We start from the raw sequence: 17,639 nt of genomic DNA on the forward strand, positions 1-17,639 counted from the left end.
CGTCACCTTCTCTAGTCGACACTCAGATTTTCTGTTCTAGCACTCCTTAACACAAACTAATGGCAATGACTGAGGCAAATGGTAATGACTGAGGCACTGAGCTGGATGACACCGGATACACTCTGAACTGCTGAGGTCTGAACTCTGAAGAACCTGCAAAGCACTCTGCCGGCATTCGTTCATGCTCATTGCTGACCCACCGACCATCGTCGTCCCCTTCGATCATCTGGCAGGAGGTAGGCGGCGGCGGCGGCGGCGAAGACGCACGCCGACGTGGCTTTGTTCCCGGAGCCGCCCCGATGAACGCTTTCGCCCAGCCCAAGATGGGTTCGTTTCCCGACGAGGGCTCCGAGCCCGAGGCACGCCGCCGCGCGCAGCATCGTGCTCTCGTCGTCCGGCCGGCGGCCTCCACCTTGGCGCCGCGCGCGGGAGACGCGAGGCTGACGAGGACGACCGAGTCCTCTGGCCGCTCAGCCGCGCAAGATCTGGGCCGCATGTGCTCGATCCGACCGCTACTGGGGGGCCAGGGGTGGACGGTATTTGAAATACCGTCCACCCCGCGGTCGGTGTTCCAGCTACTGTCCACCTCGGGTCTTTGCCAGGACCGCAGGACGCCTCACCCGCCGCACGCTGGGGCTCGCCGGAGCGCCGCCGCATCCCTGGAAGCCATTTCCTCAACATACTCCTTCCCGGTGGCTCCCTTGCTTGCTTGCTCCGACAGGATCGCGTTGCCCCTGAGCTGCGGCAGGACTACGTCTGAGGATACGAAGGACGCCTCCTCCGGCATTCTGTGATTGTGTCCGCGCTGGCCGGAGGCCTGCCGCGTTCTCGACTCGAGGCTGTACCCGGCTGTTTCCCCTGTGTTACGTTTCATCTAGGAAGGCCGGCAGCAAAATCCGTACCAACATTTTTTCTCAGCTACGTTGCAGGCTCCCAAGTCCCAAATGGCCGCGATCATCCTGCCAGGCTGTAGTGCCAGAAGTTCAGGCTCAGATTTCCCCTTTTTGCTCTCTGACTCGGAATGCACCAAACATCGGCCAAACGGTTTCCCGTGCTGGAGTCTATCGGTATAGCTGCATAGTAGATGCAGTAGTTTGCTCACAGAGCTAATGCCTAAATTTGGAGAGTGGCATGGTGATAAAGAACATGCCTTGGATCTGCTCCTGCACCCACCATTGTATCTCTGCTTAGGTTTTGTAACTTTGGAATGATAGTTTAGGTTTTGTAACACCACAGTTTCAAATATGGCTAAGTTTTACTTTGCACGGTTGAGTAAAACACGACTCGCACCAACCCCGCTTACGTTTTCATCCTCACTTCGCGTAAAAGGGTTAACTCGGGGGTTGAAATACACTTGACACTTGGGTTTATATATTGATGAATCTCTCACTCTCAACTAGCAAGGTGTGATAACTTCCCACACATGCCATGCCACTCACACATGAGCCACTACTAGTGATTTCAAATTCATCCTTGTTGGACTGGGACGTCACATACACCATCGCTAACGGGCTCGACGTTCTCGTCGGCAACATACCTGCACACACTGGGGCAATCGACCAGGAACTTTCCCTCTTAGCACACGTCATCCATGCGCCTAGTACCGACACATATGTCATGTCGTGTGACTGCACATGGATCCACACGCGCCATGTGCCATATGTCCGCGTCGACTCTATACCGATTGTAACTCGAGTACTCGACTCTATACCGATTTTAACTCCCCAGTCCCGAATCCTAAATATAGCTAATTTTTACTCTACACGTTGAGTAAGACACACATGCACTCGCACCAACCCCGCTTACACTTTCGTCCTCGTATCGCGTAAAAAGGTTAACCCGGGGTTGAAATGCACTTAGCACGTTGGGTTTATATGTTGGTGAACCTCACTCTCAACTAGCAAGATAGGACAACTTGCCACACATACCATGCCACTCACACATGGGTCACAACTAGTGGGCTCAAATTCATCGTTGTTGGACCAAGATGTCACAAGTTTCGCATATCATTATCATTTGAGCGCATAATGCCTAACAGAGAGTGTATCTCTGCTTTCCTTACAACTTGATAGCCCCCCCTCCCCCCCCCCCCACCACACACACAGGTTAACATGAAATTTCGTGGTATTAGAGTTTGTCTGGATGGGGTTAAAGTTGGATGGAGAACTTTAGCACATATTAGCACTTGTACTTTTGCTGAAGCTTTTGAGTCATTGCTAAAATTTAGCCCAGCTTATTAGCATTCCGGTTTGGATGAACTAGTGCTAAACTTTAGCATTTTTGGACATTAGCACTTGGATCCAAACATCCTCTTAATACTTTTGTGATGAGTGCCTTGACTGAAACCACACTTGTACAGATCATTGATGTTGAATAGGTCAGAGGTATATATACTAGTTGGAGATGATGTGCACTTGCTTGGACATTTGCCTCCAATGTCCAACGCCTCGTTCTATGGGTACGACTATTCTGTTCTAGTGGCCTACTTTAAAATGGGTCCAGGATGACCCTTAACGTTGCCATAGATCCAAATGAAATAGAGCGACAATTGTATCAGACGGCCACGTCATTGCTGAGATTTGATGAGTTGATTTGATTTATTATCTTTCTTAGAGAACGCAAAAATGTTGACTACAACATACTTGTTTGACTTGAAAGTCTTGCGCTAGCTATGCAAGTCTCCCATCTTTCTTTGACTTGAAAGATGGATACACCACCGGATGGCTACTGAATCAGATAGTCTCGTCCTAGCTAGTTGCTCCCTCCGTGTCACAATGTTTGTCCAGTCTGCTCGTAACAGTACAAAGCAACCTATCCTCCCATATGGCACAGAACCAAGACTACTTGTGTTTATCCAAATACGCGCCCGATTCCTGGCTGAGAGATGATGGGCTACTCCAACACCATCTTGGCTTTGCTCACTCTTGCATCCCTGTGGGCGGCAGAAGCAGCATCAGCAGCTGCGAGAGCCGGGTCCCTTAGCCATCTGATCACCGTCCACAAGGCCATGGTCAGAAGGTTAGAGACTAGATCCCTGCAAAGCCATGGTGCCCGTACAACTTCTTCCAATGGCACCACCCTTCCCTCGGCTGCCACGCTCGCGGGCTGCCCAACGAGCTGCGGCAACCTGAGCTTCGAGTACCCATTCGGCGTAGGACCTGGTTGCTTCCGGGGTCCTGACTTCAGGCTCTTTTGCAACAGCACCGGTCAGCCCCCTAAACTGCTCCTACACGACGGCACCACGGAGGTTTTAGGCAGTATTGAGGTAGCCGGTTTTGATCTCCTTGATACCTTCAGCTACAACCTTCTTCAAGTCTCCTTTTCCCAAACAATCCCTATAAGATCCGGAGTTGATGTCTATAACATGTCACTCAAGGCTCCAGGGAATTCCTTTTCGATTATGATGGGCCTGATGGTTCACGTCATCGGCTGCGATTTGGATGTACTCTTAAAAGATCAGGACACGGGTTCCTTCAGCCCGCTTTGCACCGTCACCTGCCCCAACAAAACGGTTGCAGAGATGGTGTACACGCAGGACTGTGATGCCGGAGGCTTTTGCTGCGGCGAGCTTTCTGTAACAACTGCTCAAGCTCTTGAGTTCCAGTTTGTGCCTCACAAAAGAGGTGTGACTGAAAAAGTCTCAAATTTAAGCATCCTGTGGGATAGAATCAACATAACTGTCATGGTTCCCCTGGTGTGGAGCATCGCCGACCACACAAGATGCCCCGAGGGAGAAGACAGGAGGAGCACCGCTTGTGTTAGCGAGCACAGCCATTGCGAGAGTTCAGTGCTTCGGGATGCTGGTTATGCCTGCCGGTGCGACAAAGGATACCAGGGGAATCCTTACATCCTCGATGGCTGCACCACTGATGAAGGTGATTTTTCATATAACAAAGCTCATGCAATAACCACCAGCAGTGAATTATTTTGAATCGCCTTCCCTTTCGTTCTCCTCTTATACATGTCAGATTAACCAATTCCTTGAAAGAATAACTTGCTTCTTCTTTTACAATTATTCAATTCAGCTTCACCAATCTGCATTGTTCTTTTTAATTTGTTTGATAGGACTACTATTACCCCTTCTGTGTGTTACCATTGATCACTTCAGTGATTTTAGTTTTTTGCATGGCAACAGGGTATAATCCGAAACCACTGAAGGAGGATTGTTCTCACCAGTGTGGGAACATTACTGTCCCATTTCCTTTCGGCCTAGAAGAAGGTTGCTCTGCAAGGAGATTTTTCCAGCTCAACTGCTCTGACCCGGCACATTCGGTCCTCCAATACAATGACCTCTTTCGTGTGACTAACATAAATGTGACCGAGGGTCTTGTCGGCATCAAAATCGACTCAAGTTTGGTAGACGCACAATTTAGTATAATACTGAGGATGATGACGTCTTCCAAAGAACCTGACCTGTTTGTTGACCCTTTGGAATCAGCCTCTTTCCAGTGGGCTGTTGCTAATCTGACCTGCCAACTGGCGAAACAGAACACATCCGGATATGCTTGTGTGAGTAACAACAGCACATGCATAAGTGTCATAAGCTCTTCGGAAGACTTTGTTGGCTACCGGTGCAAATGCTCAGCTGGTTTTGAAGGAAACCCGTACATCAAAGATGATTGTCACGATAATCTCTTCCTCCAGGCAAATATTTCACTTTGCTGCACAACATAGGATGCTGCATTTTCACTATGCTCATCGTCATCGACGTCGGAGATCTCTCCCAGCACAAGGAAGGAGGTGAGGCCAGCACGATGTATGGAAAGGGAAGAGACAGGGTGTGTGACACTCTGCATGACACATCACTAGTTAGAGGAGCTATTGAGGTCTTTGACCTCAGTTGGTATATCTAGCAAGCTTAGAGGGCTCAATTGTCATGATTGTAATGTTTTTCCGTGATTCAGTTTTATGTCGCCTTACATCTGAATATGGTTGCAGATATTGATGAATGTCAGCAAACACCTGGGATTTGGGAAGGTATTTGCCACAATACTATTGGAAGCTTCACTTGCACCAAGTGTCCTGGTCATACAATTTATGATGCTAAAACAATGCAGTGTACCTCAACTCCAAAGAGAAATCTCATCCTAGGTGAGGCTCATAATTGGTCAATTTTGCACCAGAAAAGGATTTTCTTTTGCAAAACAGAAAAAGGTGAATTTGATATATGCAACTAATAATATTCCAATTGTAGGTATTATAATTGGGCTTAGTTGTGGTTTTGGCATTCTACTATTTGGCTTAAGTGCATTAGTGCTCATTCAAAGATGGAAAAGAAACACTCGGAAGAAACTAAGAAGGAAGTATTTTCAGAAGAATCAAGGCATTCTATTGGAACAACTAATATTGTCCGATGAGAGTGCAAGTGACAAGACAAGGATTTTCTCCTTAGAAGAGCTAGAAAAGGCAACAAATGACTTTGATCCCACACGTATTGTTGGCCATGGAGGGCATGGCACGGTATATAAAGGCATTTTATCTGACCAACGAGTGGTAGCTATAAAGAAGTCCAAGGCAATCAAGGACGGTGAGATTAGCGATTTCATCAACGAGGTTGCAATCCTCTCACAAATAAATCATAGAAATATAGTGAGACTCTTTGGGTGTTGTATTGAAAGTGAAATTCCCTTGCTAGTATATGACTTCATCACCCATGGTTCTTTACACCAAATTCTTCATGCTAGTTCAAGTAGTGGGTTCTCGTTATCATGGAATGACTGTCTAAGGATCGCCAGTGAAGCTGCAGGAGCTCTATACTATCTCCACTCCGCTGCATCGATATCGATCTTCCATCGGGATGTGAAGTCTTCCAACATACTCCTGGATGCAAACTACACTGCCAAAGTTTCAGATTTCGGTGCTTCAAGATCCGTCCCAATTGACAAAACCCATGTTATTACAAATGTTCAGGGCACATTTGGCTACTTAGATCCTGAATACTACCAGACCGGGAGGCTAAATGAGAAAAGTGATGTTTACAGCTTTGGTGTGGTGCTTCTCGAGCTTCTTCTAAGAAAAGAACCAGTTTTTAGTACTGAATCAGGGATGAAACAGAACTTGTGCAACTACTTCCTTTCAGTGTGACACCCCGGCCTAGGGTTTAATAGGATTAATAGGATACTCATACCAACAAGTTGCAACTTTTTTTTTCCGGAAGCCAGTCTCCAAAGAACTCCGAGTTTAAGCGTGCTTGGCCCGGAGAAATTTGGGGATGGGTGACCGACCGGGAAGTTCTTCCCGGTTGTGCACGAGTGAGGACAAAGTGTGCAGAAAAGACTGGTGTTGATTTGTGAGGACAGTCTATGTCCTAGAAAGCAGCCAGATGTAAGCGGGCCCGGCCTCGGGGAGGCGGGACATTACATAATGGTATCAGAGCCGACTCTCGCGGTTTCACGGGCACGTACGGGTGTAAGTGCGGAGGCATGAGCACGGGCGCGTGGGGGCGCAGATGCCACTGGCTTGTGCACGGGCGCGTGGCGGGTTAGTGCGCGGGCATCTGGGCAACGCATTGGACGCACAGACGTGGCACAGGGACCGTTGGCACTGGACGCACGGGACGTGGCCAAGAGAGGACGTTCCTGGCTTGGGATTGAGGGCGTGTGGGGGCACAGATGCCACTGGCATGTGCACGGGCGCGTGGCGGGCCAGTGCGCGAGCATCTGGGCAACGCATTGGACGCACAGACGTGGCACAGGGACCGTTGGCACTGGACGCACGGACGTGGCACATGGGCTGCTGGCACTGGACGTACGGGACGTGGCCAAGAGAGGACGTTCCTGGCTTGGGATTGACCGACGAGGACGTCGGTCTCTTAAGGGGGTGAGCATGTGACACCCCGGCCTAGGGTTTAATAGGATTAATAGGATACTCATACCAACAAGTTACAACTTCTTTTCCGGAAGCCAGTCTCCAAAGAACTCCGAGGTTAAGCGTGCTTGGCCCGGAGAAATTTGGGGATGGGTGACCGACCGGGAAGTTCTTCACGGGTGTGCACGAGTGAGAACAAAGTGTACAGAAAAGACTGGTGTTGGAAGCAACCCAGGAAGAGATTGATAAAGTCTCCTCCCTTGCAGAGATGTGCTTGAGGCTTCGAGGCGAAGAAAGGCCTACAATGAAGCAAGTGGACATAACACTGCAGCTTCTACTTGCAGAAAGGATGAACTCGTCTCGATCTGACACGGGAGATGACGAGCAAGACATCTAGCCGTTGCTGACAAGAAGAAATGTCGTAGCTTCTCGGCGGCAATCCCTGTCTATTGAACTGGACGACGGGGCTAATGCTGCAGCACCTCAGAGGAGCTACAATGGCTCGAGCTTGGAGCGGGAGTTTCTATCATCAGCCAGCCTACCTCGTTAGATGCATTGTCTGTGTTTATTATCAGCTAGCATTCCAATGTTTAGCTTTGCTTACTACGACAATATCAAGTCTTTTTTATATAGAACAATCAAGTCTTGTGTACATCATACTATATGACTAGAATCTTTTTTTTAATGAAATACGTACTGGTTGCTGTACACAGCACCATCTTGTATAAGAATGTAATGGGCTTTATTCGAACCAAGGTAACTGTTTCAGGCCGAGTGAGCACTTGCTTACATTCTTCCACCTTGGCGCCGCCACCGCCGCGCCGCTCTCCCGCGCGCCAGCCTGACGCGCGGCTGACGTCCCTGGCCGCTTATTAGTCCGTGGCTCCGTTCCCCGATCTAGATCGCACGTGCTCGATCCGACCGCTACCCAGGGCCAGGGGAATACCGTCCACCCCCAGACGGTGTTCCAGCTACCGTCCCCACTGGTCTTTGCCAGGACGCCTCGCTCGCCGTGGCTCGCCGGAGCGCCGCCGCGTCCCTGGAAGCGCTTTCCTAGCCTCAACTTACTCCTTCCCGGTGGCGCCCTTGCTTGCTTCCTCCGGCAGGAACGCGTTGCCCCTGACCTGTGTTTCCGTCTCCCCGATCCCTGAGGGAGACCCGGACCATGAAGGACACGCGCCTCGTCCGCCATTGTGTGATTGTGCGACCTGCTCCTCTCTCCAAACTGTACCAGGCTATTCCCCTGTGTTCAGCTTCATCCAGGAAGGCCGGCAACAAAATCCATACCAACATTTTCAGCTACGTTTCAGTCTCCCAAAAGGCTATGATCATCCTACTAGGCTGTAGTGCCAGAAGTTCCGGCTGAGATTTACCGTTTTTGCTCTCTGACTCGGAATGCACCAAACATCGCCCAAACAGTTTCCCGTGCTGGAATCTATGGGTATAGCTGCATAGATGCAGTAGTTTGCTGATAGAGCTATTCCTTGCTTGCAAATACCTAAATTTGGAGAGTGGCATGGTGATGAAGAACATGCCTTGGACCTTTCCTGCACCAACCATTGTCTTTTTACCACACATCTCCGATTGCCCTTGTTTCTGACGTCACTCCATGATTCCACGGTAGGTGTCGAGCAATTGCATACAATGTAAGGCACAAAGATAGCTACCACAATTGCATCATCTTTAAGTGTTGCTTAAATCTTGAGGAATTGCAAATCTGCATCTGACCAGAAGGATGCTGCACATATTCACTAAGCTTGCACATTCACATTTTTTTTTGATGAAATTGCACATTCACCTATTTGGTCAGGACCTCATTTCAGTGTCTTTATCTGAACCTTAATACACTGCACAATGACTGCAGGAATAACGACACATTTAGTGCAGTTCCAAGGTTTACACTATTGGGACCTTTGTTTCAAAAAAAAAATCTTTCTTAAATATTTACACTAGTGTCATAAAACTCGTAGCTTCCACAGTCACATACTCACATACTTAGTCAGGTCGTCTGCAACCAAAGTGTAGCATTTTGTAGTTTCCACAAGGCTGAAGATACTTTACTCTGAAAAAAAAACACCCACCCAGCCTTTTGATACTAGCTTACAAATTAAATGAAAATGTTTAGAATTTCCAAGCTCATGTTGGTGCTTTGGAGTTTGTAGAATCGTAGATGTGGTTTCCTTCAAGTAACAACCTGTTCCTTCCATCATTCTGAAGACTGAGGCACACAGACCAATCATCGCTCTCAACACAAGCGGCAGCGATAAAGCATGGGGATTTAGTTTCTACTGAAAACAGGAACAGGAGTGTCTGATGGTACAATGCAAACATGCACCAGCAGACGGGCAGGCGCCGGCGGAGTGGGTGACATGGAGGAAACATTCTGTTCCATGGAAGATGCTGCTGATGAATCTAAAGCTGAAGCAACTTCTTCAGAAGAAGAAAGGATGGACCAGTTGGTTTCGGAGGCAAAGGTGAGGTTGAAGTCGGATGACGAAAATGCAGATAGCTTCAAGGAGAGAGTTGCCACTATCTTTGGACGAGAAGCTGACGAAACCACAAGAGAGTCAAAGTGCCTATGAGGATGACAAACCATCTGATCAGGATCAAGATGATCCTATAGTGTAGAGAAGTGATTAGCTGTTTGCAGGGAAACCAAAACAGTGCGGCGTCAGTTAGAGTGATGCTGCAGTTCATATACTCTGTTTTCTTGAGCTGTGTTTGTTCTGATACAGGGAACATGGATCGAATTGTTTTCTCTGTTAAAATGGCAACTGCTGGGCTGCTCTCTTCATTTGGTTCAGTTATGTTATTCATGCCCAAATATGAACTTTGTTCATCGCACATTCAGCACGCAGAGGAGCATGCACACGGCGCAGGCTTCTCTTAGCATGCTGAATCCACTTCAAATTCAAAGGCAAAATTCAAATCCACTTCAAATTCAAAGGCAAAATTGAAGGCTTCTGTTTTTTTTGAAAGATATACCCCAAGGGAGACCCCTGAAGTTTTAAGGTGCCGCACCCAGGGTTCGAACTCTGGGTGGGAGCCTCCCAGCCAGTGGTCTTTGCCAATGCACCATGAGCTCCTTGGCAATTCAAGGCTTCTCTTAGCAGGCTTTTCGCATAGCTTCATATTAAACCGAGTATAATAAGAGGTGTAGCGTCTTACGCCAAATTACCATAGTTTTAGAGTGTGTTATTACAATAGTTTTAAAGTGTGTTATGGTAAAGATAAGTTTTTTAGTAGCCTAGAGCAAAATCCATGTTTTAGGCTATCCGCATTGGGGAACGCTACGCGTTCCTCCAGTACGCCGATAGCGTTTTTTTCCTACACCGGTCTCCTCTATCACCTTCGCTAACGAAGTGGCGTATGCCAAATTGAGCGGAGTAGTGGGCGTCCGCTACGCTCGTGTCAGCCCCACCTTCGCTCGCCGCTCGATGTTGCACGCCATCCCCAACCACCACGTGCCACTGACTGCTCCTTCCGCCGCCGGTTCACCTCGCCGCCGCTGCTCAGCCTATTTGGCTGGCTGGCTGGGCACATTTGATGTGGCTGGCTGGCTGGGCAAGTTTTTCCTCATAGTTCACTGTACCTCCAGCCAGCTCCGGCTGCTGGGCTAGCAAACTGAACAGGGCTGCCGCCGCCCGCCGCCGCTGCGGAGCGCTACTGCGCCCAGAGCAGCTGCTGCGGCCCCCGAGAGAGAGAGAGAGAGAGAGAGAGAGAGAGAGAGAGAGAGAGAGAGAGAGAGAGAGATGGGCGGGTTGGAGGATGCGACAAGTCGATGGCGAGCGCATGCTACAGCTCCGCCGCCTCCCTCCTCCCTGGCTTTATCGGGTTGGGTCGGGTTTTTTTCGGGCGGGTTGGGTCTGTTTTTTCGGACGGGTTGGGTTGGGTTTATCGGGCGGGGAGGCGTACCTCGAGGACCTCAAGGTGCCGTCCATGCGGCCTCGTCCCTGCTCACCCGCGAGTCACTTGCAGGGGGAGCCGCTAGAGCAGGGGTGCCACCGAAGCTCGAGCAGGGGAGCCACCACAAGCAGGGGAGCCATCGTCCACGGAGCAAGGAGGGGGCAGCGCCCGCAGCCGGTAGAGGGAGCATGGAGGAGGGCGGCGTGTCGCGGCGGAGGGAGCCAAGAGACAGGGAGAGAAGAGAGAGAGAATGGGGGTGGGAGGTCGGTCGAGAGAAGAGAGGGGGGGAGGAATGAGAAAGAAGGGGGGAGAGAGTGAGGAAAAAAAGAGAAAAAAAAACTGATGCGTGGGCTTCACCTTTGGTAATTGATATAGAGTAGAGAATTAGAGGATGGATGGGTGCAGGGGAATATGGTATAGAGGAGAGAATCTTGATGTCCAGGATAGATTATTTCCATTAAAGGATGGATATAGAGGAGGATGATGTGGATAGCCTTAACAGTGTCCACTAGCCAAATTTTGCCAATTCAAATGTCAGGCTTCTCTCCGCATTGATGAGGAGCCTCAATGGTTGGTTATCCGCTGTTGTTCCCACCGTCGTTCTCCGGCCCCCGTGATCTTGCTAGACTGGGAGTCGAACACCGTCGGGTCTCCTGCGCCATGGCCATCGCCATCCAGGGCCATTAATCTCCATTCCGACATGACACGTGCGGCATCCTCTTCAATGTGGCCGGCGTGGAGGTGGCAGCCCCTCCTCCAGAGGCTCCAAGCAGCGGCATTTGCCACTGCCACCACTCAGCTGGACAGCTCGGGCGTAGAACGGGGCTTTGCCTGGGCTGGAGCAGGATGGGGCTTCGTGATTCCGGCGGTGAGGACGATGGCCAGTAGTGGCCCCAACAACCCAGGGGCAAAATGCAAACTGTATGGTTCTAAATTATAAATATTTGGATAGCGACTATTAGTCACGATTCAAATTAGGGGGCTATATGTAAATTATACGGGAATTTTATATAAATGTTTGGATCACAATTAACCAGGGATCTTTCTGTAAATATTTCCGAGTCATTGCTCTCGTTAGGGGATGCTGCCGCCGTTGTTTGGAGACGTAACGGTGGCGCTCGCGGAACTCCGCAGTCCTCGAGCCCGCGTTCCAATCGAGATCGAGCCAAAATCAATCCCCTCCCCTCCCACCGAACCCTAACCCTACCTCACCTCCGGCGAGCGCGCCCCTACGGGCTATGGTGGTCGGCAGGAGCGCAACTTCATGGGCGCGAGGGGCGTTGTTGGGCTGGGCCCCGAGGGCCATGGGCGGCTCGACGGCGCGCCGGTGCAGGAGCGGGACTGCTGGCTGCAGCGTGTAGCTGCGGGCGGCCACCAGTGCCGGCCCTAGGAGTAGGCTACCATGTGCGACGACCGAGGGCCCAAGTTAGGAGGGGGCCCAAGCTCAGGTATGTATTATACATGTACAATACGGCTACAGACCAGCCGCTATGTGATCGCAGTCTAAGAGGTCAAGAGCTAAGCATTGATGTTGTTGACGTCGTTTTTTGACACGCGTCAAGATGAATATTAAAAGGGAAAAATGAATTGCTGGTTAGAAGGTGACGGCGGATTTGGCGAGAAAGAATGGCTGATGGGTCATTACCGATTGGAGATTGTGTTGACCGGTGGGGAGATAGAGTTGACCAAATCAAAAAAAAAAAACTCGGCCGGGTGGGGAAAGACCGCCCCACCGGTATTAGCTTAAGAAGAAGTCTCGGCTTCCCCGACCGAGAAAATCTCCGAACCCTGGCCCCGCCCTGACACTGAGAGACGTAACCCCTGGGAACTACCTGCCTGGGCCATGTAAGGGTCCTCAGGCCGACCTGGGTCGTCTCACAACCAGTGCTTTGGCACACGGGGCCAGCGAGGAGATTTTTTTTTACCCTCAGCCTGAAATTCGCTCCCACGGGGAGTCGAACTCAGGACCTGAGGCGTGCCGCCGGAGTGACTAACCAACTGGGCTAGCATCCTTTGGCGAGTTGACCAAATCTTGACGGACTCCGGTTTGGGAGGTGATAATTTTGTTCAGGAATATTTTTCTTTTGCGTCAAGTATGTATTTGCCGTGATCGGTTAGGAATCGGTTAGTGCGAGATATAAATACATGTCCCTGGTCATTATAAAAAGTTTGATACACATTCAATACAACAAACCTTTACAATTTCCTGCAGCTTTGTTTTCTTTTCGGCGACTGCGCCACTCCCTTTTCTGCGACTTCTTTCGAGCTGATCAAGGACGTCTCACATTCGAGCGACTTGGTTTGCTGGTAAGCTTTCGTTTTTATCAATTAAATCTAAGCCTTAGTTCAACCGGCGCATTGATGTTGCTTCGTTTAGATTTATTCACAAATTACCGATATTTGTTAGATCTATAGGTTTTCCTATCTTTTTAGCTTTTATCAAACCTACCTGGCTCAGAATACGTTTGATCGGCTGTAAAACTCTTGTTTTAGTTCTAAATCTCATAAAGCCGATTAGATCTGTTTTGAGCGTAGCTTTGCTTAAATTCACACATTCGTGGCTTTTTGCATCGTCTTGTGCACACATCGGTTAGATCCAACCGATTGTCGCTATCTACATCGGCAGCCCTTGCAGATCCCCTCAGATCGCTTTAATACTAGTTTATCTCGATCGCTTTGTCGTTTTCTGTATCGGCAGCCGTTGCCGATACGTTGTGTGAGGGTTATTCAGAAATCCTGCCGTTACGCTCTTGAATTTGACGTTTGTCAATTCCTTGTCAATTTACAGGTCAAAGTGACCGGCACGCCTCGGTTTGAAGCAGTTGCAGTCTGAGCTTGTCGAACAGTGCTCTCAGACTTGGTGTGTTGATCTTTCGCGTCAACAGATGTCAGCGCTTGAGATTCTGAAGATTGTTATGGCTGCAGATTGCTATCCAAATATTTGATTGCTTATCGAATCCTCTTAATTGTACCTGTGACTATATCTTCAGCTTAAAGAAGTTTCTCAAAACTAAAGTTGTTGAACAACTATTTGAGATTAACTATGTCACAAGAAAGATTAAATGACTTGGCAATGTGCAACATCGAGAAGACTATATTGGACACTATTGATCTCAATACCGTCTTGATGATTTTAAATTAAGAAACACTCGAAGAGAGTATCTTTTTATGAGCCAATGGATATTATGGAATGCAAATTTATGGTAATCAAATCAATTCTAAAAGTACAAATAAATTATTATTTTAGTTGTCAATGTTCCCTAATAATTATCAAACATATTAAATTAAAAAGATATTAATATATTTGTTTTTATTTTATAAAAATATATATATAGTAGCTCTAGGTATGGAATAGCTTATTCCATACCCGACCTCACCTTCCGCACCAGATATGCTGCTCCGCTCGACCCACCCTGCATTCCGGTTTCGCACGCACCGATTCGCCCGGTCCGCGTCGCCCCCCACACTCCCCCCGCCCCCACCCCCACCCACCCCACTACCCCCACTACCAGCTCCGCCGCCGCCGAGCCCAGCACCCGCTCCGATTTCTGTTCCTGGCGGCGCACCACCCAATCCCGGCGCCTAGTCGCCGGCTCGCCGCTCCCTCCCGCAGACGCGCCCCACCACCGATGCTGGTTTCTGTTTTGCAGCTCGGGATTTGATCGGTTCCGTTCCCGACTCCGTAGCTCCCATCGGCGCTCCGCGACGTCGCTCGGTCCTCCCGTCGCCGTCGCCCCCAGGAGAGTACCTGCCGACGGCACCCAGATCCTGCGACCCTATCCTTCTTGGGCCTGCCTTTCCTTAGCACGCCCTCCATCTCCGGTTGCTCGCATCCACCCGAACACCGACCGGCGATTCAAGTTCATCCGCTGCCGATTCGTGCCGGTCCGCGCTGATTCGTCATCCTCCACACGAGGTCCTGCCCCGCTCAAGCTACCCCCGACGCCTGCTCAATATTGGATAAATCGCTGGTGATTCCCCTACCGGCGCAAGGTACCCTCTATCCCCTATGGATCTGTCATCCCCGAGGCTAGCAGCTCTGGCGGCCTCAATGACTCCCTCAGTACCGGGGCCGCGCAGACTCTAACTCCGCCTCCCTTCTCGCCTGCTGCAGGCCACGCTGTGTGGATCGAGGACGCGAACGACAGCGGCCATTTTCGGCCTGGAAGCATGCTCACCCTCACCTGAGCTGTCGAATCATTGGGGATGTCCTCTCCAGATGCATAAGGTGCCCGTCCACCTGCCACCCCCCTTCGAATCCCCATGATTGTACTTGATTTCTCGAGGTTTTGGCATCAGAAATCTCTAATGATGCACCTCTTCCTCGCTGCAGGTATCAGATCGAGTTGGATTTCAGCACCAAGAATTGCACCTGCTGCATTCAAAGCGAAGGCATCACAGTTTGGCTAGTGCTGGATCTAGATCTCAGTTTTGGCCTCGGTGAAATGCAAGGTAGCGAGGATGCCGGCTATGGGAATCCCGGCATGCTCCACACTCACGGACAGAGCTGCACCGTACAGACGCAGGTATGGCCCGCAGCCAGGTTCAAATGTGTTTTTCGTCCTGCTAGTTCGCCTATTATTGATCTCGCATGTTTATGAGCTTAGTTTTATTTTAAAACTCTTTTCCTTCTCTGTGTTCCATATGCACATATAGATTCGTCTGCAATTGAGATCGAGTACACATGCTGGATGGAGGATTTGAGCTAGCAGGTCAGTCAGTCAAACAATCACGAATTCAGCTTTTCACAGCAATTTTGATAAGTAATAATCTAGTAGAAAGCTGGGTTAGTTCTTTTCCTGTGAAGCACATTGAGCCAGATCTCATTTGGTCTTGGAGCTCAATGTATCTGCACATCTATTTGGATGCATTGATACTTGAATCGGGACTGCACCTAGTTTAGGGTAAATCTCATGTGCCAGATGCTTTTGACAATACCAACTGTGAGCATTGAATTGTGATCTCGATGTAACCAAGCCTTCTGCATGCATTGAACTGTGAGTACTGCCTCTAATTAAATCCACCTATGAATGGAAATACTGCTGCATACGCATATCCTTGTGGGAATTATTTTTTTAATTGAATACTACTTCAACTCATGCAGTAAACGGTGGAGTACATTGTTGATCCCATTTGCTTTGCTAACTGAACTAGCCTTTGGTTAGTTTTCTGAAATCTTCCTGTCAGTTTAGAAAATAATATTGGTTTACCGTATAGGTAATTCAGTACCTAATGCGAGTAGATATATTTCCAAGAGCAATTTTCTTTTGATTTTTGTTTACACAACTGATTCATACCAGATTGTAGGTTAAAGTGCATTGGAAGTTCTGACAATTTCCCTGTATATATGTTCTTGCAGTATAGCTGTAGACTTTAGCTATGGAGTAGTGTTTATGGCAATGCTTTTCGCAAACAAAGTATTTCTTATGCAGGACATTCACTCCATGATCCTGCTCACTGCACAGGTATTACCGATCATCGCAACCGAGGAAACATTTGATATTTTGTAAATAGATCGAGCTTCTACTTCAACTGTAGTTTGTGCAATCATTTGGCAATGACCAATTTTGTTGCTAATGGCAAATGTAATCTGAATTTGATGGTCTGTACAATCCTGATGTTTATTAACTTCAGGGATTTGCAATCCCAATATTTTCTTGACAAGAAAAAATGTCCTCCTATCACATCTGAAATCTTGCTACGTCTCAAATCGCTTAGGTTTTTCTCATCATCAAATTACTGATTTCAGTATTACCTACAGATGTGCAGAGCAAGGAGAAGAATATTGGAAGGCCATCAGGGAGGTTGCCAAGTGAAACGACATGGGATATGCAAAGGTTGTTGACTGGAGAGGGATCGCAGGCCTGCCAGATAGTTGCAGATAGCTAGGCATCTCTATCTAAATTGTGTGCACTAGCATAGCAGTAGTAGTAGCAGTAGCAACGGATAACCGTCAGCTCATCAATCATGCCTGTGTTTGCTTGCCTGTGATGGTTCATGTCTTTCTGAGACATCCATTTGCCTGCCTGTGATGTAATCCTTTCTAAGCCTTGTGGTGTGATGATATGTTCCGAAGAAATCATGCTTGTGCCAAGGCCGGTGTACTCATGTTGTTCCTTTTCTTCACTTGTATGGCAATCATTGGGTTGATTCTAGATTTAAGATATGCAATTCTTTGCAGATAATGATATTTACAATGTGATAATGGCATTTGCAAATGCAAGTCTCAATAATGCTGAGAATTTTACTCACGTTACAAAATAATTCAAAGATTTTTGTGTTCAAGAGAATTATTTTTCTGCTTATAGTATGGCGGCATTTGTAGTATAGTGCAAATAGTTAATTATTTAGTATGCTTTTCCTACCTCATTAAGAAAGCAGTGGGTTCGTTCCGTTAGATGCTATTGGGACGTGGAGGAAAACCGCACGTGGGACGTGGAGGAAAACTGTAAGGGGAAGGAAAACAGAGAGAGGAAAGGAAAACCGTGGGGAGGCCCGACGGATGGGAGCGCGTGGGAGTTGGGGGTGGCGCGCACCCGCTGGTTGGCTCGGCCGCTCGGGTATAGAATAACTCGGGTATGGAATAACTATTTCATACCCAGGGTATAAAATAGCGGTGTCCTATATATATATTATAAAATTTTATATAAGATCTAGACTTTAGAGGGTCTGTTTAGTTCCCATAATTTTTTCTGCGCTGCAGTAACATTGAATGTTTGACTACTAATTAGAAGTATTAAATATGGATAACCGACAAAACTCATTCCATAGTTCTCGGGCAAAATCGCGAGACAAATTTAATAAACCTAATTACGCAACGGTTAGACAATGTCGTGCTACAGTAAACCATATCTAATGATAAATTAATTAGGCTTAATAGATTGGTCTCACGAATTTTCATCCACCCGTGTAATTAGTTTTATAAT

The 17,639-nt window shown here is 48.4% G+C and overlaps 1 protein-coding gene and 1 long non-coding RNA gene across 2 annotated transcripts; both read left to right on the plus strand.

Annotated features, from left to right (window-relative positions):
- Positions 1 to 2,887: 2,887 nt before the first annotated feature.
- Positions 2,888 to 6,084, plus strand: LOC120679740 (wall-associated receptor kinase 2-like). The gene is made up of 4 exons (XM_039961393.1): positions 2,888 to 3,875; positions 4,136 to 4,644; positions 4,905 to 5,091; positions 5,195 to 6,084. Exons 1-4 carry the CDS (start codon positions 2,888 to 2,890, stop codon positions 6,082 to 6,084), a joined length of 2,574 nt encoding a protein of 857 aa, XP_039817327.1.
- Positions 6,085 to 14,135: 8,051 nt separating this feature from the next.
- Positions 14,136 to 16,931, plus strand: LOC120679488. The gene is made up of 6 exons (XR_005677206.1): positions 14,136 to 14,706; positions 14,828 to 14,941; positions 15,047 to 15,239; positions 15,370 to 15,425; positions 15,521 to 16,178; positions 16,475 to 16,931. It is a non-coding gene; the product is annotated as an uncharacterized LOC120679488 (long non-coding RNA).
- The last annotated feature ends 708 nt before the right edge of the window (positions 16,932 to 17,639 follow it).

This window comes from Panicum virgatum, chromosome 6N (assembly GCF_016808335.1).
Source record: "Panicum virgatum strain AP13 chromosome 6N, P.virgatum_v5, whole genome shotgun sequence".
Lineage (NCBI taxonomy): Eukaryota > Viridiplantae > Streptophyta > Magnoliopsida > Poales > Poaceae > Panicum > Panicum virgatum.